Source organism: Protopterus annectens, chromosome 10.part0, assembly GCF_019279795.1.
Source record: "Protopterus annectens isolate FY-2018-M chromosome 10.part0, PAN1.0, whole genome shotgun sequence".
NCBI classification, from domain to species: Eukaryota; Metazoa; Chordata; order Ceratodontiformes; family Protopteridae; genus Protopterus; species Protopterus annectens.
In genome coordinates, this window is record NC_056744.1 from 118,790,327 (window position 1) to 118,817,424 (window position 27,098).

General features: G+C 38.1%; 2 protein-coding genes across 2 annotated transcripts in view; both read right to left on the reverse strand.

Annotated features, from left to right (window-relative positions):
* NOL11 (nucleolar protein 11) overlaps window positions 1-16,547 on the reverse strand; it is a 1,613,635-nt gene extending 1,597,088 nt beyond the window's left edge. The window contains exons 1-4 of the mRNA XM_044086719.1: window positions 16,519-16,547; window positions 15,919-16,065; window positions 5,218-5,275; window positions 3,056-3,197 (exon numbers count right to left, since the gene is read on the reverse strand). Of these exons, the coding sequence (XP_043942654.1) occupies window positions 3,056-3,197; window positions 5,218-5,275; window positions 15,919-16,065; window positions 16,519-16,547 (376 nt within the window). The remainder of the gene's footprint in view (window positions 1-3,055; window positions 3,198-5,217; window positions 5,276-15,918; window positions 16,066-16,518) is intronic.
* A 5,788-nt stretch (window positions 16,548-22,335) lies between these two features.
* Window positions 22,336-27,098, reverse strand: part of LOC122814104 (nucleolar protein 11-like) — a 283,878-nt gene continuing 279,115 nt past the window's right edge. The window contains exons 4-5 of the mRNA XM_044086720.1: window positions 22,654-22,802; window positions 22,336-22,465 (exon numbers count right to left, since the gene is read on the reverse strand). Coding sequence (XP_043942655.1) covers window positions 22,336-22,465; window positions 22,654-22,802 — 279 coding nt within the window. The remainder of the gene's footprint in view (window positions 22,466-22,653; window positions 22,803-27,098) is intronic.

The following is a 27,098-nucleotide window of genomic DNA, read 5'->3' on the forward strand; positions in this document are numbered from 1 at the left end:
TTTTCTGCCTGAATTAGACAATCATCCAGATAAGGATACATTTGAATGTTTTGTTGTCTGCAAAATGCAATCACTGGTGCCAGGCACTTTGTGAAGTGCCTGGGCGCAGTAGATAAGCTGAAGTGCAGTGCAGAGAACTGGTAATGCAAATAGCCTGCTTTGAAGCGGAAGTATCTTCTGCAAGATTCCCTGACTGGGATATGCAGGCAAGCCTCAAGTCTAAAGTTATCAACCAGGCATCCTTGCCTAGCATAGGCAGCAACTGTAGGGTCAGCATCTTGAATTTTGGAACGTCCAGGAAGGTATTTAGAATGGATAAGTCCAGAATTGGACGCCATGATTGGTCTTTTCTGGGTATCAGGAAGTGTCGAATAAAAACCTTGTCCTTTTTCCTTTTCTGGTACTGGTTGAATAGCCCCCATATCCATGAGGGACATGACTTGTTTCTGGGCCTCTGCCCACTGATTTGGAGGCAGATCTGGCCATCCGTTTGGAATTGGCAACATGTGGAAATGAAATCTGTATACCTGGGATACTATATTTAAGACCCACTTGTCCTGGGTAATTAGATGCCAATTTTGAGCATGAAGTGCTAGTTTCCCCCCCCAAAGGGGCTGCCAAAAGATAAGTGCTTGGAAATGGCAGAGTAAAGTCATTGAGACTTTTTACCTTGGGGGGGGGGGGTGCTTTGCTACTTTCAGATTTGGAGGTGGAGGCACCCCATTGTTTTGATCTTAAGTTCCTTGTGACTGAAACCTGGAGCCTTTGGAGTGTCTGGGTTTGACCTGAGTGGCTCTGTTGGGTACTGGAAAGGACCAATTCTTAGTAAGCCAGTGCCTACTGAACCTGGGTGGCTGCACTTGTAAGAAATCTTTTACAGTTTGCATAGATTTAGCTTTGTCTTCCATCTTTTTCAAAACTTCTGCCTTATTAACAAATAGACTGTCCTGTTGTAAAGGAGCATCCAACAATTTAGCTTTAACATGATCAGGCAGATTTTGCTCCTTGAGCCAAGCATGCCTTCTTATCACAGATCCAGTTACGGCAGCCCTGCATGAGGCCTCCAAGGAATCAAATCCACATTGCAAAGTATGCTTTCCAATATGCTCAGCTGAATGCAATAAATCCTGTAACTATTTTCCACACGGTCAGAAATCAACATCATTTTCTGTTTAAGTAAGCCCATGACATGCTGTTGATATTTAAGCATATGAAATTGACAATTTAAAGCCCTGACTGCCAGGGTTGCAGATGTATAAACCTTCTTACCCCATCTATCCAGTGCCCTGGAATCTCTATCAGAAGGGGTAGGATTTTTAGCATAAGAAGCCTTAACACCCTTGGGGCCCTGAGAAATAGTTTCAGGGTCAGCAGTAGGGTTTTTGAAAAGAAACCTGTGAGAGTCAGGAACCCTGCAATATCTGTCTGGCTTACTAGGAGCCGGAGGCAGGGAATCAGGAGCCATGCTGGATTTTGAGAAAACATCAACAATGTCTAAAACAGGAGGCATAGCCAAAGGCCTATGCTGAGGAAGAAGGAAATCCCTAAGCCTCTTTTTGGATTCTGAAAAATCCTAACTCTCCCAATGAAAATGTTCCCTTAAGGTATGCAAAGTTTCTCCAAAAGAAAAATCCTCAGGAGGAGAAGCAGAAGGGATAGATTCTTCTGCATCAGAGTCCTTATAAGGGGGAACAGAAAATTCCTGATCAGAAGAGCAATCATAAAAAATGGAAACCTGATCTGAAGATTAATAATCAGTGCCTTGCCTAGGCCTCTTAGCAGGAGGGGGTTGGGAACCCCTGATCAAGGTAATTAAATCCTCAGCCATTTTGATAATTTGTTTTTTAGGCATAGGGGCCTGAATACGTGGTTCATGTGTCATTTTTTTAGACAGAGAAGTTGGTTTTGGCCTTATTTGTGATGATGGCGTCTGTTTAATATACAAATCTTTAGGCCTGAAAACACCCTCAGAAGCCGGTGCCTGCTCAGCGGCTCTGGACCCATCCAAGGGAGAGACATCTGCGGGTTCAATACTTGAAGAATCTCACGGCATACCCAACTCCGAATGGGTCTCTGTGGAGGCCTGCGAATCAAAAGTAGCAGGTATCACAGGCTGCGAAAGCATCTCACTGAGAACCGGCGAACCAGCAACTGGCTTAGGAGAAGCTTAGTTTTCGATTTTGGACCTCGGTCTGTCTGTCTTTTTCTTTGCGTTTTTTGTGAATTCCGGTAGTCTGACTGCTAACCAACATTTCAGGATAGTTAAATCATGAGCCAAAGTATTTAGAAGCAAAAATATACAGACGCTTCATAGTACGTTGGTTAAATTTACCACAAAACCGACAGCAAGGCAGGTTGTGGTCAGAGCCTAGGCAAGGAATACAATACAAATGAAAATCCTTATGGGGTATTTGCTTCCCACAAGTAATACAATTATTAACTTTTACTGAGATCGGTAAGGAGCAAGAAAAAGTTTCCCCAACCGGGTACTTGGCTTTCGGCTGAAGACTTAGGTTCTGAAACTCGAAAATTTCAGGAGTCGGCCGTCCGGCACTTGCGAACTGCTTCTGCTTCGGGCACCGCACGTCAACAAAGATGGATTAAAATGGCGTTGGCTGCATGTTTTATACCCCTGATGACCTGACGTCATGGAAGAACAGACAGCAACCGACGCAGGACCCAAGACTTTGTTATTCAGGCCGACTGAGGGCAACCTGCCAGCAGATTACCCAAATGTAATGACTGCAACAGTGAAACACGAAGAACATCTGAGCAATTTATGCAATGTTAAACGAATGACTGTTATAAATGTATACTGCATGGATACATTGAGAACTATTGCTATGGTTTATTTTCTTTTCCATTAATGTATGTGTAACTGTCACTTTTGCAGTTGTGATTTAATAAAGATGCTTGAAATAAGGATATGACTAAATGCACTGTTACGTCTTGTGCAATGAACTGCAGCTGTGCACACTATTTAAGTACTTGATTCCAATAAATAAAACATTCAATAAACAGTCTTTTATAAACAAGCAAAAGAAAAAGTACATACACAAGGTGGTAAGACAGATCATCTTATCCCTTAGTGACGCTGTGAAGTTATGCAGACCATCTTCCACTCCTCTGCATTCAATTTTATAAGTGCACATGCTGTGGGAGTTCAGATTCTGAACATAAACGAGATGCGCACTAGACTATTAAAGAAAAGCAGATAGTTATTAGTGCATTTTAACTACTAGGCAATTAACAATTATGACAAAAACACAAACTAATGTACTTGCAAGGAGAAGAATTTGAAAGCATCGCCTAAGAACAATTTGAATTATAAGCAAAGTTTGCACTGAAGTACTCTACATCTTTAAAGTGATTTGCCAATCATTCTACGTACATTGCAGCATTTGATGAGTCAACTGCTGCAATGTATTTTTCGGTTAGATCATTTTATTTATTTTTTTTAATAAAAAGCTTTGTAAAAGTTTGTTAAACCATAACAAAAAATTCATTTTCTCCATTTGTGATGTTACTATATGTTAGCATATGGGATGACCATAGACTTTAATGGGCATTCCAGTACACAGTAGCGAAGGTGCCCCATTCAAATCCAAGGACAAAATAGAAGTGAACATACGCTAACGTCATAAGTTTAAACTCCTCTGTTTTCCTTGGTAATGTCAGTGCAAGGAGGCTGCATATTTTAAAATTAATTTTACATATGAAGGAGATGACAAATGTTCAAAGATGAGGAAAGTACTGTTCGGCAGTTTATGCACTGCATGCAGTCATGCTAAAGCAAGTTTCTGAACATCGGCAAATCAATTTATTGCAAAGCTAAAGCTTCATGCAACTTCAACCGCTCTCACTTGTGGCCTTATTGCAATTATTTCCTATCAGTATCTGTCATCTTGTAATACCGGTTAACACTAGCCTTGATAACCTCAGATTTCTATTCTACCACAGTATTTTTTCTTTTTTCTCTCTATTACAGTATTTACTCATTACATTACAGTAAGCAATGCCAATTTTTCAAACATGGAACCATGAAGTAACACTTGAAATTCAGTAAAATAACAGAAAACAATCAAGAGGCATGAAAACTGGATGCCTGTCAAATGAGAGAAAACATAGTTGCCACTTGTAGTTCTGCATTCTACTATTGCCAAGAACTTTTTAATCCACTCCATATTGCTGCAATTCATAATTAAGAAATTCCTTTGTAGCACCCCCTTTCTAATAGCATTTTCCTCACAGACAGAATAATACTAAAGTCAAACACTGGTACTTGACATTGCTGGAATGTATGACTTAGGTTTAAAAATAGAATCAACTGTGCTACAAAAATTCACAAACATCCTACAGATGCACAAATCCAGTGCAGACATCTCCCTTCTGGTATTATACGCAAGTAACCAATTATATGCGGTTGTCTCGGATTTCATTACTGGAGGTGTGCTCATATGTGGGCTATAAATATCAAAAGCTCTGGGGCAAGAACGCCTCTGAACTGCCCACACTTTTGCAGAACGTACAGATTTTTGTCTTATTTTGGTCTGCTTCTCAAAGTTTGTAGATCCGTAGCAAATCAATGAGGAGTGAAGTCACTAATGAAACATTTGAGTTTCAGACTTCATATCCTTCAGAAAATACATGCCAATACAAAAACCTGTATCAATTTTTAAAGTTTAAGAGCAATATTTAAATTGTGTCCCCTATTTTTGGGCCTTTGCTCCCCCAATTATTTTAGGCTTTGTCGAGATTTATTGTGCTAAGAGGTTGAGAGCTATACTGGTAAGCAACTAAAGCCCAACAGAGATTTGGTTTCAAAACTGAAAAAAAAAAACAAACATTGTTTTTAATAAATGCCTGAAGATTTTTCAAAGTAAATGCACCCACATATAAAGCAAAAAACTAAACTCCTTCCACATTTGTAAAAGACGTTCCGCATCTGCACTTAACAGCTGTCGAAAGGTAAAACTAATTAAAACAAAAGAGTAAAGGAAGAATGGAAAATGTTTTATAGTCCTCCTAGAACTTTGCCTTAATCCAGTCAATGAGATAATTTTTTGTTCAGCATAATTGTTATAAAATATACACCTGTCCCCACCAGTGTTGCATGGAGCAAAACTTCATTAATTTCTTCTGCTTATACCTATGCATTTATAGAAGCCCTCATACAAACTTTACGTTTTTCCATTTTCCAAAACATTTCAGGCTTACCTTTTCTGCAACAAATACTACAAAAGAAGTTTGATCTTCAAGGAAAAAGTCACTCCATCTACAAGAGAAAAGAAGAAAAATAAAACATTGACCCACAATGAAAAGAGCACAGCAATACAAGATTAATACACATAGCTGAGAGAGAACATATTAAGGCAAGTAATAGCATAAATGCAGTGGTGGCTCGCGCTATCAGACTGCAGGACTGCAGCCCCCCCCCCCAACTGTGAACCACAATGGTACAGTCCTAAATCTTCCTAACCTGCACAAGTGAATCGGGACTGCTGCCTTACCCAGTCCGGATTCAGGAAGAAGGCATCAGACTGCTGATGCTCCTGAAGTCTATGTGGTGCTAACCGCATAGACTGGAAGGGGATCAGACTGCAAGGTCAGCAGTCTTGGTACAAACAGAACACAGGAAACCTGAAGTGAGCATTCCGGCGCAAAACAGACAGCCGATGCTCAGCTGCTGCTGTGGATTACTCTCTGGGTGTGCCAACAGCTTTCTCTCTGCCTGGGTGTGGGTTTGTAATTTGCTTTAGATTTAGTTCGTGAATGCAGAGGGGTACAGCCAATACTCGGCTGCTGCTGTGGAAGCTGTACGCGAATGCAAGCAGATACTCTGCTTCTATGGATGTTTATTTTAGAAGCTGGTGCAATTGTGAACAGAGGGAGATAGCCTATACTCGGATGCTGCTACAGAGACGGCCGAGATGGAGTCTTGGTCTCTCCCAGTCTGTCCATCTGTCTGTCTCAGTCCGTCTCTGTCTGTAAAATGCCCCAAGTGCTATATGGTAATGGGTAGAGAACAGGCTTGAACCCTGTACCTTAGGCCCAGGTGGCAAGAGCCTAAATTCCCTACCCACCATTTGTAAAAAAAAAAAAAAAAAAAAAAAAAAAAAAACTGCAGATTTTTCCCTCATACTTGTTCTGTTCCTCATAAAATCTGTGGTTTTGTGTCCTTGCAAAGTCAGTACTACATTGTTGCAGTGGTAGCATTGTTGCCTGACCACTACAGGTTCTCTGGTTTGATTCTTGGCTGGGGTGACTTACCTACTGTGTGGAGTCTGTATGCCCTCCCTGTGTTTGCGTGGGTTTCCTCTAGTGTCCTCCCATCTTACAAAGACATGTGTCTGTCTGGAGTGTTTCTCCTTGGGCCTCTGCTAAAAATTAGCTTTTGTTCTAAGTCTGACTTTCCTGGTTAACAAATGTTAAAAATTACATGCATTTGAAAATCAGATTTCATATTCTTCAGAAAGTACATGGTAACACAAAAGCTTTTATTCTAGCAATTTTCTAAGTGTATAAGATGGAGATTTGAAATGTGTCCCTATTTTTGGGACTGTATTCCCCCATTATTGGCTTCGTCCAGGTTTTTTGTGCCAAGGTTGAGAGCTATGGTAAAAACTGAATTCACTGAATATTTTTGGGGGCTGTATTCCCCAATTACTGGCTTTGTCCAGGTGTTTTTGCTAAGGGGAGAGCTACGGTGAGAACTGAATTCACTGAATGTTTGGGGGCTGTATTCACCCACTATTGGCTTTGTTCAGGTGCTTTGTGCCAAGAGGTTGACAGCTGTGCTATGGTGAGAACTGAATTCACTAAATGGTAGCCATTTAAGTTTCAGTCTTCCTCTTTCACAAAACAGCTGATTTGGCAAAGTGGTATGTTGCTATGACTGTTTTGCACAGGGGTCCTGGGTGTAAGGCTTGGCAGTGAAATGTATGGTGGTAACACAGCATTTTATTCTAGCAACTTTCCAACATTATACAATCAATGTTTAAAATGTGCCCCCCCCCCCAAATAAACCTTGGCTTTTTCCAGATTTCTTTGTGCTGCTAAGTTCAGAGATACAGCTGAGTGAGTAGATTTTACAAGGAGCTGAGAGCTACGAGAGAGCAAAAGTTTAGTGCTGCTTATGCGGAGTCTGCTTGCATTGTTAATAGCACAACAAGTAGTATACTTGCTTTTCATGCAGAAGGCTGTGGGTTCTTACTCCCACAGTATACAGACGCATTGCTGATACTGTACTGTGTTGCAAAGGGGGTGAATGCTGCACTCCTTTTTGGCAAAGATACCTAGTAACTATGAACCTGTTATCAGTCTGCCATCCATTCCCTATTGCAATATTGCTAGCTTATTTTTTTGTGTAAGATAGGCTAATTTATTCAAGGGCAACAGGCACTTTATTTGTAGATGAAACAATGAAATTCAAAGGCTAATTTATTCAAGGGCAACAGGCACTTTATTTGTAGATGAAACAATGAAATTCAAAGTTGCTAGCAGCAACCTCTTCATTAGTCAGATCTCTAATGTGGATTTAGATAAACTTCTACAGTCCACCAGTATCAGTATGTATGCAATCTCTGAAGAAGTTGAGTAGACATTTATGATAGAAATGTTCTGAACTGGGCAGTTTTGTCATTACTGATGCATGCATTTTGTTTCATTGTTTCATGGAAAAGTTTCAAAACAATAAATTTAAAACACCCTCTAAAACTGTACTGTATTGTACAAGGAATATAATTTAATACAATCAGGAAGGTGTATGAAAGAGCATGTGTATGTTTTGTGTGCAAGGGCCCTGTGATTTGAAAACAGCCCAAACCCAAAGTTAATATTTACCTGCCACTGGCAAAATGTATTTTCTTTGAATGTGGGTTTCAATGCTGTTTCAGTGAATGTGAGTTTTCAAGGGCAGACATGTTTTAATGCCAAGTCTTTTCATTGTACGACTGCATTGCTTTGTTTAGCAGATACAATATCTATTAGTGCTTGCGCTGTAAAATGCAAAATAAAACTTTCAAATTAAGTCAAACTCATTGAAGAAGAAAAGCAGTAAGCACATTAGTGTTTATGGTAAATGGGGTGAAATAGCCAAGTAATGGTTCATTGGAATGGCTGTGTGTGTGTGTGGGGGGGGGGGGCTCCATTCAACCATGATTTTGTGAGGGGTGAAGGGCAGCAAACTCAACGACAGCCTCGGCTGAACTATACCTCTCAACTGTCCAGATTTTTGCAGAATGAATAGGTTTTTGCTTCTTCTTTTTGGTTTGCTCCTCATAAAATTTGTGGTTTTCTGGCAAATCATTCAGGAATGAAGTCACTAAATAATGACAGACACTGAGTTTCAGACTTCCTAACCTTCAGAAAAATGCATGCTAAAGCAAGACCTGTTATTCTATAAACTGTCTCGATTTATACAAGAGCAATTTTTAGTGCTGTTTATATGGTTCCCCCAATATATTTGGCCCTGTCCAGATTTCTTGCATTAACAGGTTGAGAGGTACATGCAAATAAATTGCTTTATAGAATTAGATATATCCAAACCTCTCAACTGTCCCCGATTTTGGCTCAAAATGTTGCTCTTCCCCTAATAATCCCTCTGCAAAATAGCAATTTTGGAAGAAAACATGGGAGGGTTTATTTCAGAAATGCATGTATATTCTTTTATTTTGTCAGCTGCTCAAGTTAGCAGTACTAATATTAAAAAAGCGGCCCTTCTTTGACAGGTTCCCATCTGTATTGTGTGGCTATTTTATATTTTTGCATCACATTTTTGGTCCATTTTTCATAAAATTGTGTTTTTTGGCAAATTAGTGGCAAATCATTAAAGACTGAAGTTAGAAAATAATGACAGACATTTCAGCTTCAGATTTCATACCCTTCAGAAAATTCATACTAATGCAAGACCTACTATATTCTATTATCTTTCTATGTTTATAAATGCAATATTAAAAAATTGTCGTTATTTTTGGGCCTTTGTCCCACTTCTATGTATGGCTTTGTCCAGATTTCTTACTCTGAGTTTGAGAGGTATGACATTTCAAATTGTGACATACTTGTTGCACCCCACTCCCCCATGTAGTGACTCTGGATGTGTCCAAGCAAGGCAAAGAGCAGTTATGCAGTGTAAATATGCAGACTATCCCCCCCCCATCCAAGGTAGACACACGTACTACAGTGGCTTTGCATCTGTCCTTGATTTTCAGAATGTTCTGGTGTCTGTCATTTTTATACTGTTGATTTATGCTTATTATTATTCAGTTAAGTGCCTGTTGCTCTGTGTTTAAGTAGCAATGCTTTAATGACCATCGGGTACGCTTGTCTGAGATTGTAAGATGCAAGGAAGTTTTAATAAGCATACTGTTAGACAAGTGCCAACACTGAAAAGCCTTTCTGTTGCCATGCAGAGAATACTTACATAACTAGATAACGTATAAGCCTAGGTATTAAAATGCATGACAGTATTTGTAATAAAGGACAGGATTACATTATTTTAAGAAGCTCATTACAGGTTTTACCTGCAAACTAAACAGAATGCCAATCTATCATGTGTAGTCCATATCCAGTGCAGTAATCCTTTAAGCAATGTATGTTGAGCTTGTTTCTTGTTTGCTTTTCATTTTTTTACTTTGATCATGTTTTCCACAAGGAACAAGAAGATAGTTGTAAGGCAGCAGGTCTTTTTTTGATAAGAAACATTTTTACAAGTGGGGGTATCACAGAGATAGCTACTTTCAGCATGTTACTTGGTACTTTAATAAAGCTGAATATAAATTATAATTAGAACTGGAGTGCAAGGGGAAGTGGTTTGAGTTGAGTGATGCTTGTTTTTCTTATACTTGATTTTGACTGGCATTCCAGTAATGTCTTTAAAAAGTAATTTATTTTTTTCATGCTTCACAACCTTTTTGTTTCCATCTAGATATTAAGTAAGCTGGCATGCAGCCAATGGATTGAAATATTTTTTCCTTCTACACTTCTTCATTTTGTCTTGATTAGACTCTCAATGATGGTTTGGCATCAAGGGCAGCGTATTTAATTAAAGTTAGTCTTTTGTGGTTTTGAGCACAGCTCCTCCCCTTTTTAGACACACCCATTCTCATGGACCCCACCCATTCAGCTGTCTCCTGCAGCCCCCCTTTGATTTGAAGTCACCAGCCGCCACTGCATGAAAACTATTGCCTACTGCATCCAAATGTTTCATGGTACAATGTCTCTATTGCAGGGGAAAGCAGTCATTTGTGAAGATGCAAAGATGTTTACCCACGTATCAGTCTAGACATACTGCAGACCTTACGTTTGCAATACATACAGTAACAAGAGTGACATAACCTTGCTTTAATACACAGTACATTAGTTTTGGTTGTCACTCATGCTAACTCTGTAGACTTTTTTTATACTGGAAAGTTAAGAGCATGACTCTGAAACCTATGACGGTTTTTGTCAATAGTTTTAAAACAGTAAGGAAATACAAATATATATAAAAAAAACTTTTCTCTTGGATGATTGGGAGTAGCAATGTTAAGACACTGTAAACAATCCTGAAGGAAATGCTCTCATCAAGTACTGATGGAGATCTCAAATTGCTAAAAATCAGAACAAACAAAAGTGGGCATACAGAAAGGCTCGAAATTCATACAGAAGATGAAAGCAGCAGTACAGAGATTAATGCAGCAAGAATTATAACCAAGGTAGTTTAACTGTTTTGTTGAGAAGATTACAATTCTTTAAAGGGAAATTATCATTAAACTGACTCTGGTCTACAGACATCAAAATGGGGCTTTACAACGTAATCAGAACATCCAAACACTCTTGGTAAAAAAAAAAAAAAAAAAAAAAAAAAGGCACTAGCTTGCTTCCTAGCTCACATAGCCATATATATACCACTCTTCCCTAGGACCTCCCAAAAACAAGTCTTCAAAGCACTTTCCAATGCCAAGAACACTGCCTGAAATAGGGCCAGTCAACCACCCTGCAGGAGCTGTTCAATATCAGACTCCAAACAGGCTTTGTGTTAGAGTAATGGAGGACAGCAACAGTCATCCTCCTGCACAAAGATAAACAGACCCGGTAGTCTGTCCATCCTCATCTTTAAGGCTATGGAGGAGATAATTACCGATTTATTAACCAAGGACATAGGTAACCTACAGATTCTTTATCCAAGCCAGCGTAGTTTTGTCAAGTGTAGATCCAGCCCTCTTAACCTGGTCAACTTTGAGAATGTTACTGAAGCAATGGAAGAGGAGGGGAAAAAATGCACATCACATCTACACACCTAATAAAAGCAATCACCACCATCCTATACTCTGGTGATTTTTATGAACTGTCCCAAATGGATGGTAATCCTTACATAACTCATTGGACAGCAACTTGGCTCAAAATAGAACCCTGGAAATTTCTGTAGGAAGCACAGACACCTACCCTAAAGGCCTACAGCTAGTGGTCCCTGGAGCACTCCTCTTTGCCATTTGCTTTTCTTCATTATCCTTTAACGGCAAGCCTTTTTTAATGAGGCATTAGCGCAAAACGGGATTTCACCCTCTTGAAAAAAAAAACACTGGTCACAATTACTCTAAAAGGAAAATATAAGAGCATACAGGTTCCTAATAGGCCTATCTTGACTCTTAACAGTGACAAAAATCTTCCTTTTTTTATATTAGCAGAATGACTTATCTTCTATTATTTTTGGCAGTATTTTATCTGATAGGAATGTGTGAAGTGTAGGCAAACATTTGATAATATACTTAAAAAATACAGGACTCTGGCAGATGCTAAAGAGATTGGGGAGAGAAATGTTTTTTTTTTGGGGGGGGGCTACATTAGGAAAAAACATTTCACTGGATATATTTCAAATATAGTAGTAGATTTAAAAAAATGGACTTCCTCAGAATTATATTACACTTCTAAAAAAAGATTTATGAGGATAAGTGGCTATGGTAAAAGCCAAGACCAAGGTTTACTGAGATTTTAATATAGGAAGAGGTACAAGGCAAGGCTGGCACCTCTCCCCCCCCCCTTCTACCTGATATTTACTTGAAACCCCTTGCCCAAAAATGTATCAATCTTGGATGAGAGGTTAGGAATGGGGAAGAACAGGAGAAAAAAATATGCACTGCCGGAGGATGACGATCTTCTACATTAATGAACTTGAAAAACGCATACCCCAAATGTAAGAAATATTAAGACCCCAAATGTAAGAAATATTAAGACAATTCCAAGATATGTCCGGATATAAAACAGACCAACCCAAAGCCATCTGTATGAACTATGGCTCCTACTGAAACTTGGTATAGAATTATCCACAGCTTAACAACTTAAAATACCTGGGGATATGGATCTCTACAAAAGTAGAGCATTAGAGGAAACTTGGAACCAAGTTAAAATTAAAGTGCCAAACTTAATTAGGAAACTGGAGATAATAGTGTGCAGTTTGGGTCAAGTGGTAAAATGTTTCTAGTTCTATTAATCTTATATGCAGTCCAAGCCTTTAATTATGATCATGGCAAGATAAACTGGGCAAATGTAAGGAAATATCTATTGAAATCCATCCATCTACAACATTTTTTCCCAATTTTGCACATGGGGTTGGGGTGTCACCAACAGTGATAATCTAGAGCCAAGATTTACACCACCAGGTGGCTAACCCTGCCACGGTAATTCCTCCACACCACAAATTCGCACACACACTTACACATGTGGCCAGTTTAGTGTGTCTAATCCACCTACTGCACGTCTTTGGAATATGGGAGGAAACTGGAACACTAGGAGGAAACCAACATGAACATAGGGAGGACATACAGACTGCATAGAAATCACCCCAGCCAAGTATCGATCTGGGGAACCTCTTGCTGTGAGGAGAGACAATCCACTGCACCACTGTGCCACCCCTGGAATTAAATATCTATGAGGAAGTAAAAGTTCAAGTGAAGTGGCAGGAAATAATCTTACCTACTGACAGGGGAGGACTGGCAGTACGCCAACTAGAATAATATAATGGTACACAACATAATAGTATCAAAAATGCTCTGTCTAGGGATCTAGACCTCTACTGCAACTTAAACAAAACAGTTTGGAGGGACAGGTACATTTTGCAGAGGATACCACTGCTGTGGAACAGACTCTTGATCCACATAAGACGAAGTTCACCCATGTCCATTTTAAAGTGCAAATTAAGTCTATGGATGGGAAACAAAAATTACACCAAGACTGCTCCCTGTACTACTAATGGACAGATTCAGCTCCTAAACACTTCATCTCATATATGGGTCCCCTCAAATTATCTATGGTCTGATCTCAGTTATCCTCATTAGAGTCAATATATAATTAATAGACCGTGTGACAGGTAAGGCCAATTAACCAAATGGGATATGTTATTTCAAGCATAAAAAAGGTAAACTGACTAGGCTTAAAATGGCCCACAGGGGCAGCTAATCTAGTACTTACCAAAGAACCTACAGGGCAGTACATCTTAGACTGGTGTACCTTTTGCAAAAAAGGAGCTAAATGGTGAAGTGGAAAAGCATTATATTGAGACAAAATGGTCAAGATAGGACACATCCCATCATCTGAATATTTTGGTCACAAGTGCCAAACAATATGGGGGGGGGGGGGCTTCATCTAAAACCAATCTATAAAAATAGAACATTCAATAAGAGTTAGAAGTCTGGCTAAGAGGAATGATCAAGTGAAAGGGAGGGACAAACACAAAGGAGGAGTGGTGGCACACTGAACAAACAGTGCACTTTGGGAACAGATCAAAATTGAACATGGGAAATTAGAGTGGGAGAAGTTTAGAGAAAACTCTCCTCGATCTGCATTTTATTAAAATACAGGGGAAATATATAAAACATTAGCAAACATGAAAGGAAAAGGAATGCAAGTCAGAAATAAAAACATTGATAAATATACTAAGAGAAGGTACAATAGGTGAAACAAGGCACCGCCAATTATTACGTAGTATTAGTACTGCCACAAGAAAAGTGACTGGAAACAATTTTCTAACTTACGTGACCAGAAGGTTTAAGAAGGATTACCAAAATTAATAGCAGGAATATTGGGGTAGGGAGTGGGTAAAAGAGGAAAACTAAACTTGTATTAAGCCTTTAATAGCACTTAGATTGACAGTAGCCAAGAAGACAAAAACTAAAGAGGAAGGCAAATCAGAAGCCAAATCTAGACCGACTTCAACAATTATTGGAGGCATTAAAGAAAAAGAAGAAGAAGATGCAACACAATCAGAGTAAGCTGCGTTAACAAAAGTGGGACCTCTAAGATAAGAGGTACTGCAGGAATCTCCTTGGATGACAAGATCACCAACAGACTTGCTCATAAAGGCAAGAGTGCATATGATAATGGGCAAATCAGTACAACAGGTTAATTTCAGGTGTTCTAATGTAATTAGATGTGATGGAAAACAATCACCGTAACATACATATAATCTAAGTGTCAACAGTATTATCTACCTGTTCATTTTGAAATGGAAACATTTGTCAACTTAAATGTATTTGTTCAAGAAGTGAAATATAGCATATAGCAGCTATTATAAAAATAAAGTTAGTAATAAAACACTTCTCTTTCTGGAAGACTTTCATGGATTCCTTTACTTCTACATGGTCAACTAAGAGGAAAGCACTAACACTGGTACAATGGGCGTTAGATTAATTTACATTCCAAAGGATTAGAACCCTCACCAAAACACCCTACCACCCCTTTGCTGCACCTGGATGCAAGCTTTTACTTCCAGTTGTGGTTCTTTGTTGCAAATTGGAGACTGAAGGTTCAAAGCTTGAAATATGAGGCAACTGTGCAAAAGTGTCAAAAAATAACTAGTTTCTATAAACTATGTCCAGTTATGCAATGTTCTTACCAAAAAGCTAAAAAAAAAAACAAAAAAAAGCAGCAGCAGCTGGGTTACAACTAAAGAATAGAAAGGGAAAAGTTTTCAGACCTCCAATTTTACCTTATGGGTCCCTTTCTTAAAACCACTAAATGCTTGCTAGTCCAGTATTTTTTTTTGTCTGTTTTGGTGCCTCTATAATGTCTGCCATTCTGCAGTGCCCTCTCTCTCTCATCAGCCAATATACAAACACTCCGCCTCGGCAATTTTCCTACAGGCCTTTTACAGTTTGAGAGACAGGCAGAGAAAGAAGAAAACAGGACACTTGATGTGGTCAATATGGTTCAAACTGCTTGGTCTTCATAACAACAATGTTCCTGGCCTTGTAGCCAGGCAGGAAATAAAGAAATACATTCCTTCTCCCCCACTACTTGTTCTTTGGCACTCAAAGTACTAATCAAACCCATTCCCATATCATAAATGAAACTGCTTCTTCTATTCCACTAGGCCAGTTCTATTCTGATATTTTCTTACGTTCTATTATCCTTAGCAACTTACCACATAGAGCTAGAGGATGGTCACACTTTTTACCCCCCCCCCCCAAACACATCTGAAAGCAGAAATAGAAATATTAGCCAGACAAGGAGTTTATTTTACAGATACCACACAGTCTGTTCAAAAAATGTGAGACTGGATTGACTACCAAGCCCTTCAAAACAATTTATTTTTCAGGAAATGTAAAAGCAACAAACTGTTCTTAAATTTAAGACATCAGAAATATAAAGTGGCACAAAAAGGAAGCTGTAGACTGTCTCCTATGCAGGCATCCATCCCTTACACCTTCCTCCATTCCTTCAATCTCAGGCATCCTAAAGCTTGGTACTACTTTCAATCTACGAAAAAAATGTCAAATGTACAAAAACATGTAAGCTACACTCCATTAATGTGTCACAAAATACGTAATTACTAGCAGCCTGTACTAAATGGTACAGTAAAATACTAAGCGATTGTTAACTGCTCATATAACATGCAAGGATCCACTAAACAAGGCAGCATAATACACTGTATACAATACATACCGGATGACCTCTTCTTCTGAAATGACATTTTTGATTTCCTGCTGTGGTGCTTCTAGTAGTACATCCAGAGGTCTCACAGCTCCTCGCCTAAAGAGAACAACGGTCTCTGTATTAGGGAGTGTGTATCCGATACACCTCCGCTGATAACTAACAAAATAAAATATAAGAGTTAACAATTACAACAAAGCAAAATCTTGCAGACTTGAGGCAGTAATATTTGTGTGACAAGTTCTGGACTTTGTTGCATCACATACCTGATATGGCTTTGGTTTATAAGGAATATTACTCACACCACTGCACATCTGCCTCTCCCCCTCACCTCCCCCCAACCCAGACAGAAACAATCGAAAAAATGTTAAAATGGCAAGATAAGAAGGAATGCAAGGATGGCACAGCTATTTTCTCATCTGAACGATTAAGAGATTTTCTTAGATGTCTTGATCATAAAGTGCAAGTATCTGCAGTCCCTGTGAAATTTTCAGAGTATCATTTGCATCTTTCAAAAAAGTCATGCATTTTTGCTCAAACACATAAAACTGATCAGAAAATTTCTAGACATTTCTGCTGTTGTAGTTTCGGAGTGTGCACACACACACCCACACGGTGCTACTTAATACAATTACATCCATCATAGTAATTACATAGTGAAAAGGCAGTTTTTTCACAAAAACTCTCAAATATTTGCACTTACTTCAATTCAGTTAAATCCAAGAAGAGCCAGCATTTTAAAAACAGCACTCACATCTAAGATTACAGTACATGCCTTTCAAAATTACCCCTTTCACAACACTTCCCTCACATTTTCCCCTACATGTCTTCTATCACTCTGGGTCTTTCCTTTATAAACAGCATACTCCAGTTTTAAGCATCTGTTCCCTCAAATATATGCTAGGTCACAGTTCTTTGTGGGACACATTTCAATCACTGCTAAATAAAACACAATTAATGACTTGCCTTTTCATGGGAAAGGTTAGGGACTCTACAGGCAGTAACCCTCCCACCTTGGATACCTAGGATGAGATGATATTGAGAATTTACAGCATGTAATGCGATATCTAGAGTGGAGATGTGCACGTCAAAATAGGATTAGGACTTGCGCACCTTCATGAGACAAAGGCACGAGCAAATTAAATCAAAGAAAATTATTCATCTGGATTCACAGCTTTTGCCTGATGAACACTACCCTAAACTTACCAATTAATCCTTTCACCACTGAAAACCACTGTTTAATGAAGAGGCACACGCTTCTACTACTGAAGGCCAGCTATGGCAGTGGAAACAAAATATCAGCTCTCCACATCATGTTCTTATTCAAAAAGATTTATATTGAGCAGACCGTTTTTCTTTAGGCACTGAGGAAGATTTCATACTTACTTTCCTGCAAAATACTTTGCTGACCTGTTAAAACTGTTGATAATGCATTAGTTAAAAAAAATTAGCTTAAAGTTTGGAAATCACAAAAAAGGCCAGAGTATAGCATGCATAGCTCTTATTTAATAAAATACGGTGAAGCGCTTTTTGTTTGTAAAATAAACTTCAGACTAGAACAGTGTTACACCACAACTGAACTTCTTAAATAGCATTTTATAAGCCCGTCCTACACTAGAAAGGAAATGTCAAAATTATAATTTTTTTTTAAAAATATATAAGCACATATATAAAACACAAAATACATTAATGAAGGAATTTAATCTAAAGCCATCCTAGTTGATTAATTAAAATATTTCTTGCTGTAGAAAAATGCATATAAAAAATATATATACAAGTAAATATACTTATTAAATCACTACCCTAACATAGGTCAGCAATGATTAAAACCAGCTTACAAATAATCTCACCTAAGTAATGCTTTTAGCCTGAGTATACTATTGATTGCACAGTAGTCATTCAAACCCGGCCATACATAAGAATGTCATTTTAGTTGTCAGATTAAATTCTGCTCTTTCTAAATGTAGCATCCATGGGCTCCCCCCCAAGTTGCTCATGGACTTGCTGGATACCACAAAATTCAAATGCATGTTCACCATACTCCTGCATGTAAAACGAGCAGAAATCCTTTGGTTGAAGCAACCATGCATCGGTTATAAAAAGTCAATGCCAAACGATGTCACTAAAGTTAAAACCAATTTAATAGTAGTGCGCACAGGTGAGCGGTTTCACAATAACTTCACCAGACCAAGAAACACATTGTAATAAACACTCCCTTTATAACTTCTAAACAATTATGACGTAAGCATAATATTAACTCTTTGTTGTATGTTGAGTACACAAACCTAAATATATACATGAAAAATCCAACTAAATATAAAAGCGAGCATATTCATCATGTATAGAAGTATGCGTAGCAGACTGGAATGCATTACTGAATGTTGAAACATGCAAATAACTTCTCATATCAAATGACAAAGATAACCTTGTCATACATACATACATATATATTGATATATAAACTAAACTACTTTATAAAAATGCATAGCATATATAAACATATTCTATATATGAAAAACTCTAACAAAACATGTTTGGAGGCACTAAGAATACAAATCTACAAAATAAATTTACCTACGGGATTTTTAAAACTGGTTTGAGAGAAGCTCTCTCATTTAACCCATAGCCCCTATCGGCTCTCAAAAATCCAGGTAATTTCTCTTCTCTCAGTGCTGTTCCTAATGTCACCTTGTCTAATAGGCAACACAACATCTACAGCCATAAAATTAAAAGTATGCTGTTCACCTAGCATCATGATGTGTTTGGCTAGGGCATTGTTGGCATGTTGCACTCTAATGGCATACAGATGTTCTCTTATTCTGGTACGAAACATCCTGTTAGTTTTACCTATATAAAACAAGGAACATAAATTACATTCAGCAAGATAGACAATGTGTGCTGTATTACAATTGGCATCTACTTTAAAAGTATAAAACTGTCAGTGTCTGGGTGGGTAAAACAACCTCTAGTATTAATGCAACTGCAATAGTTGCAGTGTCCCCCAAACAAAGGGCCGGGACTGCCGGTTCCTCACCCCTAGACTTCACTGTTTTGTCCTTGCGCTTCTTAGAAGAAGCAGGCGTCGGAGCATCCGGCGGCATAGTATAATTGCAACGCTTCCCAAACACTAACCTAGCACAATCAAGCCTCCTCTTAATAGTGCGCTTATTACATCTAGGACAAGAGCGGCCACCAACAACGCCGTGCTCAGGCCCTAAACAAGGTATACACAATGTATGATAATCCCTATGCGGTATCTGCTTCCCACAAGAAATACAGTTATTCACTTTTTCTGACATCCGTAATATACTGAGGCAAGAAAACCAAAATGTTCCCCAACGGGTTACTTAGCCAACTCTGTACTCGGTCTGAAACTCCGGTTTCGGAAAATCTCAGAACGCCAACCTGCACTCGCAAAATTGCTTCTGCATCGGACCATGCGGCAAAAGACTGAGGAAATGACGTCGGTCATGCGCATTAGTACCCTGACGTACTGACGTCAGTCTAAGGCGCCATGACCGACGTCAGCCTTATACTCTGGTATTCGGGCCGACTGGGACGCGGACTATACCCAATAGTCAGGACTGCAGCAAGGGAAGACGAAGAACATCCAACATGAACATAGGGAGGACATACAGACTGCATAGAAATCACCCCAGCCAAGTATCGATCTGGGCAACCTCTTGCTGTGAGGAGAGACAATCCACTGCACCACTGTGCCACCCCTGGAATTAAATATCTATGAGGAAGTAAAAGTTCAAGTGAAGTGGCAGGAAATAATCTTACCTACTGACAGGGGAGGACTGGCAGTACGCCAACTAGAATAATATAATGGTACACAACATAATAGTATCAAAAATGCTCTGTCTAGGGATCTAGACCTCTACTGCAACTTAAACAAAACAGTTTGGAGGGACAGGTACATTTTGCAGAGGATACCACTGCTGTGGAACAGACTCTTGATCCACATAAGACGAAGTTCACCCATGTCCATTTTAAAGTGCAAATTAAGTCTATGGATGGGAAACAAAATTACACCAAGACTGCTCCCTGTACTACTAATGGACAGATTCAGCTCCTAAACACTTCATCTCATATATGGGTCCCCTCAAATTATCTATGGTCTGATCTCAGTTATCCTCATTAGAGTCAATATATAATTAATAGACCGTGTGACAGGTAAGGCCAATTAACCAAATGGGATATGTTATTTCAAGCATAAAAAAGGTAAACTGACTAGGCTTAAAATGGCCCACAGGGGCAGCTAATCTAGTACTTACCAAAGAACCTACAGGGCAGTACATCTTAGACTGGTGTACCTTTTGCAAAAAAGGAGCTAAATGGTGAAGTGGAAAAGCATTATATTGAGACAAAATGGTCAAGATAGGACACATCCCATCATCTGAATATTTTGGTCACAAGTGCCAAACAATATGGGGGGGGGGGGGGCTTCATCTAAAACCAATCTATAAAAAAAATAGAACATTCAATAAGAGTTAGAAGTCTGGCTAAGAGGAATGATCAAGTGAAAGGGAGGGACAAACACAAAGGAGGAGTGGTGGCACACTGAACAAACAGTGCACTTTGGGAACAGATCAAAATTGAACATGGGAAATTAGAGTGGGAGAAGTTTAGAGAAAACTCTCCTCGATCTGCATTTTATTAAAATACAGGGGAAATATATAAAACATTAGCAAACATGAAAGGAAAAGGAATGCAAGTCAGGAAATAAAAACATTGATAAATATACTAAGAGAAGGTACAATAGGTGAAACAAGGCACCGCCAATTATTACGTAGTATTAGTACTGCCACAAGAAAAGTGACTGGAAACAATTTTCTAACTTACGTGACCAGAAGGTTTAAGAAGGATTACCAAAATTAATAGCAGGAATATTGGGGTAGGGAGTGGGTAAAAGAGGAAAACTAAACTTGTATTAAGCCTTTAATAGCACTTAGATTGACAGTAGCCAAGAAGACAAAAACTAAAGAGGAAGGCAAATCAGAAGCCAAATCTAGACCGACTTCAACAATTATTGGAGGCATTAAAGAAAAAGAAGAAGAAGATACAACACAATCAGAGTAAGCTGCGTTAACAAAAGTGGGACCTCTAAGATAAGAGGTACTGCAGGAATCTCCTTGGATGACAAGATCACCAACAGACTTGCTCATAAAGGCAAGAGTGCATATGATAATGGGCAAATCAGTACAACAGGTTAATTTCAGGTGTTCTAATGTAATTAGATGTGATGGAAAACAATCACCGTAACATACATATAATCTAAGTGTCAACAGTATTATCTACCTGTTCATTTTGAAATGGAAACATTTGTCAACTTAAATGTATTTGTTCAAGAAGTGAAATATAGCATATAGCAGCTATTATAAAAATAAAGTTAGTAATAAAACACTTCTCTTTCTGGAAGACTTTCATGGATTCCTTTACTTCTACATGGTCAACTAAGAGGAAAGCACTAACACTGGTACAATGGGCGTTAGATTAATTTACATTCCAAAGGATTAGAACCCTCACCAAAACACCCTACCACCCCTTTGCTGCACCTGGATGCAAGCTTTTACTTCCAGTTGTGGTTCTTTGTTGCAAATTGGAGACTGAAGGTTCAAAGCTTGAAATATGAGGCAACTGTGCAAAAGTGTCAAAAAATAACTAGTTTCTATAAACTATGTCCAGTTATGCAATGTTCTTACCAAAAAGCTAAAAAAAAAACAAAAAGCAGCAGCAGCTGGGTTACAACTAAAGAATAGAAAGGGAAAAGTTTTCAGACCTCCAATTTTACCTTATGGGTCCCTTTCTTAAAACCACTAAATGCTTGCTAGTCCAGTATTTTTTTTTGTCTGTTTTGGTGCCTCTATAATGTCTGCCATTCTGCAGTGCCCTCTCTCTCTCATCAGCCAATATACAAACACTCCGCCTCGGCAATTTTCCTACAGGCCTTTTACAGTTTGAGAGACAGGCAGAGAAAGAAGAAAACAGGACACTTGATGTGGTCAATATGGTTCAAACTGCTTGGTCTTCATAACAACAATGTTCCTGGCCTTGTAGCCAGGCAGGAAATAAAGAAATACATTCCTTCTCCCCCACTACTTGTTCTTTGGCACTCAAAGTACTAATCAAACCCATTCCCATATCATAAATGAAACTGCTTCTTCTATTCCACTAGGCCAGTTCTATTCTGATATTTTCTTACGCTCTATTATCCTTAGCAACTTACCACATAGAGCTAGAGGATGGTCACACTTTTACCCCCAAACACATCTGAAAGCAGAAATAGAAATATTAGCCAGACAAGGAGTTTATTTTACAGATACCACACAGTCTGTTCAAAAAATGTGAGACTGGATTGACTACCAAGCCCTTCAAAACAATTTATTTTTCAGGAAATGTAAAAGCAACAAACTGTTCTTAAATTTAAGACATCAGAAATATAAAGTGGCACAAAAAGGAAGCTGTAGACTGTCTCCTATGCAGGCATCCATCCCTTACACCTTCCTCCATTCCTTCAATCTCAGGCATCCTAAAGCTTGGTACTACTTTCAATCTACGAAAAAAAGTGTCAAATGTACAAAAACATGTAAGCTACACTCCATTAATGTGTCACAAAAATACGTAATTACTAGCAGCCTGTACTAAATGGTACAGTAAAATACTAAGCGATTGTTAACTGCTCATATAACATGCAAGGATCCACTAAACAAGGCAGCATAATACACTGTATACAATACATACCGGATGACCTCTTCTTCTGAAATGACATTTTTGATTTCCTGCTGTGGTGCTTCTAGTAGTACATCCAGAGGTCTCACAGCTCCTCGCCTAAAGAGAACAACGGTCTCTGTATTAGGGAGTGTGTGTATCCGATACACCTCCGCTGATAACTAACAAAATAAAATATAAGAGTTAACAATTACAACAAAGCAAAATCTTGCAGACTTGAGGCAGTAATATTTGTGTGACAAGTTCTGGACTTTGTTGCATCACATACCTGATATGGCTTTGGTTTATAAGGAATATTACTCACACCACTGCACATCTGCCTCTCCCCCTCACCTCCCCCCAACCCAGACAGAAACAATCGAAAAAATGTTAAAATGGCAAGATAAGAAGGAATGCAAGGATGGCACAGCTATTTTCTCATCTGAACGATTAAGAGATTTTCTTAGATGTCTTGATCATAAAGTGCAAGTATCTGCAGTCCCTGTGAAATTTTCAGAGTATCATTTGCATCTTTCAAAAAAGTCATGCATTTTTGCTCAAACACATAAAACTGATCAGAAAATTTCTAGACATTTCTGCTGTTGTAGTTTCGGAGTGTGCACACACACACCCACACGGTGCTACTTAATACAATTACATCCATCATAGTAATTACATAGTGAAAAGGCAGTTTTTTCACAAAAACTCTCAAATATTTGCACTTACTTCAATTCAGTTAAATCCAAGAAGAGCCAGCATTTTAAAAACAGCACTCACATCTAAGATTACAGTACATGCCTTTCAAAATTACCCCTTTCACAACACTTCCCTCACATTTTCCCCTACATGTCTTCTATCACTCTGGGTCTTTCCTTTATAAACAGCATACTCCAGTTTTAAGCATCTGTTCCCTCAAATATATGCTAGGTCACAGTTCTTTGTGGGACACATTTCAATCACTGCTAAATAAAACACAATTAATGACTTGCCTTTTCATGGGAAAGGTTAGGGACTCTACAGGCAGTAACCCTCCCACCTTGGATACCTAGGATGAGATGATATTGAGAATTTACAGCATGTAATGCGATATCTAGAGTGGAGATGTGCACGTCAAAATAGGATTAGGACTTGCGCACCTTCATGAGACAAAGGCACGAGCAAATTAAATCAAAGAAAATTATTCATCTGGATTCACAGCTTTTGCCTGATGAACACTACCCTAAACTTACCAATTAATCCTTTCACCACTGAAAACCACTGTTTAATGAAGAGGCACACGCTTCTACTACTGAAGGCCAGCTATGGCAGTGGAAACAAAATATCAGCTCTCCACATCATGTTCTTATTCAAAAAGATTTATATTGAGCAGACCGTTTTTCTTTAGGCACTGAGGAAGATTTCATACTTACTTTCCTGCAAAATACTTTGCTGACCTGTTAAAACTGTTGATAATGCATTAGTTAAAAAAAATTAGCTTAAAGTTTGGAAATCACAAAAAAGGCCAGAGTATAGCATGCATAGCTCTTATTTAATAAAATACGGTGAAGCGCTTTTTGTTTGTAAAATAAACTTCAGACTAGAACAGTGTTACACCACAACTGAACTTCTTAAATAGCATTTTATAAGCCCGTCCTACACTAGAAAGGAAATGTCAAAATTATAATTTTTTTTTAAAAATATATAAGCACATATATAAAACACAAAATACATTAATGAAGGAATTTAATCTAAAGCCATCCTAGTTGATTAATTAAAATATTTCTTGCTGTAGAAAAATGCATATAAAAAATATATATACAAGTAAATATACTTATTAAATCACTACCCTAACATAGGTCAGCAATGATTAAAACCAGCTTACAAATAATCTCACCTAAGTAATGCTTTTAGCCTGAGTATACTATTGATTGCACAGTAGTCATTCAAACCCGGCCATACATAAGAATGTCATTTTAGTTGTCAGATTAAATTCTGCTCTTTCTAAATGTAGCATCCATGGGCTCCCCCCCAAGTTGCTCATGGACTTGCTGGATACCACAAAATTCAAATGCATGTTCACCATACTCCTGCATGTAAAACGAGCAGAAATCCTTTGGTTGAAGCAACCATGCATCGGTTATAAAAAGTCAATGCCAAACGATGTCACTAAAGTTAAAACCAATTTAATAGTAGTGCGCACAGGTGAGCGGTTTCACAATAACTTCACCAGACCAAGAAACACATTGTAATAAACACTCCCTTTATAACTTCTAAACAATTATGACGTAAGCATAATATTAACTCTTTGTTGTATGTTGAGTACACAAACCTAAATATATACATGAAAAATCCAACTAAATATAAAAGCGAGCATATTCATCATGTATAGAAGTATGCGTAGCAGACTGGAATGCATTACTGAATGTTGAAACATGCAAATAACTTCTCATATCAAATGACAAAGATAACCTTGTCATACATACATACATATATATTGATATATAAACTAAACTACTTTATAAAAATGCATAGCATATATAAACATATTCTATATATGAAAAACTCTAACAAAACATGTTTGGAGGCACTAAGAATACAAATCTACAAAATAAATTTACCTACGGGATTTTTAAAACTGGTTTGAGAGAAGCTCTCTCATTTAACCCATAGCCCCTATCGGCTCTCAAAAATCCAGGTAATTTCTCTTCTCTCAGTGCTGTTCCTAATGTCACCTTGTCTAATAGGCAACACAACATCTACAGCCATAAAATTAAAAGTATGCTGTTCACCTAGCATCATGATGTGTTTGGCTAGGGCATTGTTGGCATGTTGCACTCTAATGGCATACAGATGTTCTCTTATTCTGGTACGAAACATCCTGTTAGTTTTACCTATATAAAACAAGGAACATAAATTACATTCAGCAAGATAGACAATGTGTGCTGTATTACAATTGGCATCTACTTTAAAAGTATAAAACTGTCCAGTGTCTGGGTGGGTAAAACAACCTCTAGTATTAATGCAACTGCAATAGTTGCAGTGTCCACAAGGGCTGTTTTTTGTAATATGGTCAGGAGTATTTCTATGTGTACTACGACAGATGATTCTTCTTAAATTAGGTTTATTTTTATATCTGAAAGAGGGTTTGTTACCAATAATCTCCCGTAAATCATCATTGGCAGTAAGGATCTTCAAGTGATTGTTAATTATATTAAAAATGACTCCATTATCATTAGTATAATACATGGGTATCTTAATACCTTTGGGATCCTGTCTAACAATTCTGTCCTGTACAACTCTAGTAGAGAAATAAGGTGCAGCTCTATCTTCCCTAATCAAATCCATGTTTACAAGACTTTTTCTATTTTGATTTCTTTATAACCTCGAGCTGACAACCTATTCTTAAAGTCAAGTAATGCATGTTGATAGCCTGCATCTGTAGCATTCAGACATGATATTCTCATACCCTGTCCTCTTATGTTCTTAAAAACATAAGGATGCATACTGCGTCTAAGCAACAAGGTATTCCTTTGACATGGTTTTCTATATACACCTGTATTAACAGAGTTATCCATAACTCTTTTTCTATATATACACATCTAAATATTCCATATATGTGTTGGAATAATTGTACGTAAATTTCAAATAACCTGTCATACTGTTTATATCGACTACAAACGATTCAAGTTCTTCCACTTTACCACGCCAAAGAAGGAAGACATTGTTAAACATCGGTAGAAAAGTACATGCCGTTTATATAACTCTAAATGAAAAAGACAATCCTCTTCCCATAGAGCCAGGACCATATTGGCGTAGCTGTTGGCACATGAAGTGCCCATAGCTATGCCATCACACAATGTATAGGTCCTGCTCAAATACAAAAATGTTTTCCAAGATGACCTCTAAAAAAAGACAAATTAAGTCTGTTTATTTACAAGGCCACCATGTTTAAGTAAATATTTTCTAACTGATTCAATGCCCAAATCATTGGGTATGAAGGTGAATAATGACTGCACATCTAAAGTGACAAAAACATGTCAGAGTTCAACATATATGTATTAGTGAAACTATACAAGTCTATTGAGAACTGTCCCAAAGGACAATGGTATTCCTGTCTAGAACTGGTCTCAGGGCTTTCTCTACATAAATAGAGAATGGTTCGGTGCACCACCCCTTACCTGAAACAATAGGCCTCATCAGTGGATTAATACTGTCCTTATGGACCTTAGGTAAACCCTGTATAGCTGGAATCATGGGATACTCCACTAATAAATATTTACCTAATTCTGACGTAATGTCAAAACTTTTAATTAAATCTATTAAATTCAATATTCTATATTTGATTTCTTCCTTTTCATTATTTGTCAATTTATAATACTTGTCATCACTCAACATCTTAAACATAGCTTCATGGTAGCCTTCATAATCCATCACAACAACGGGACCACCTTTGTCCGCTGGTCTAATAACTATGGTGGAATCATTTCGTAACCTAGACG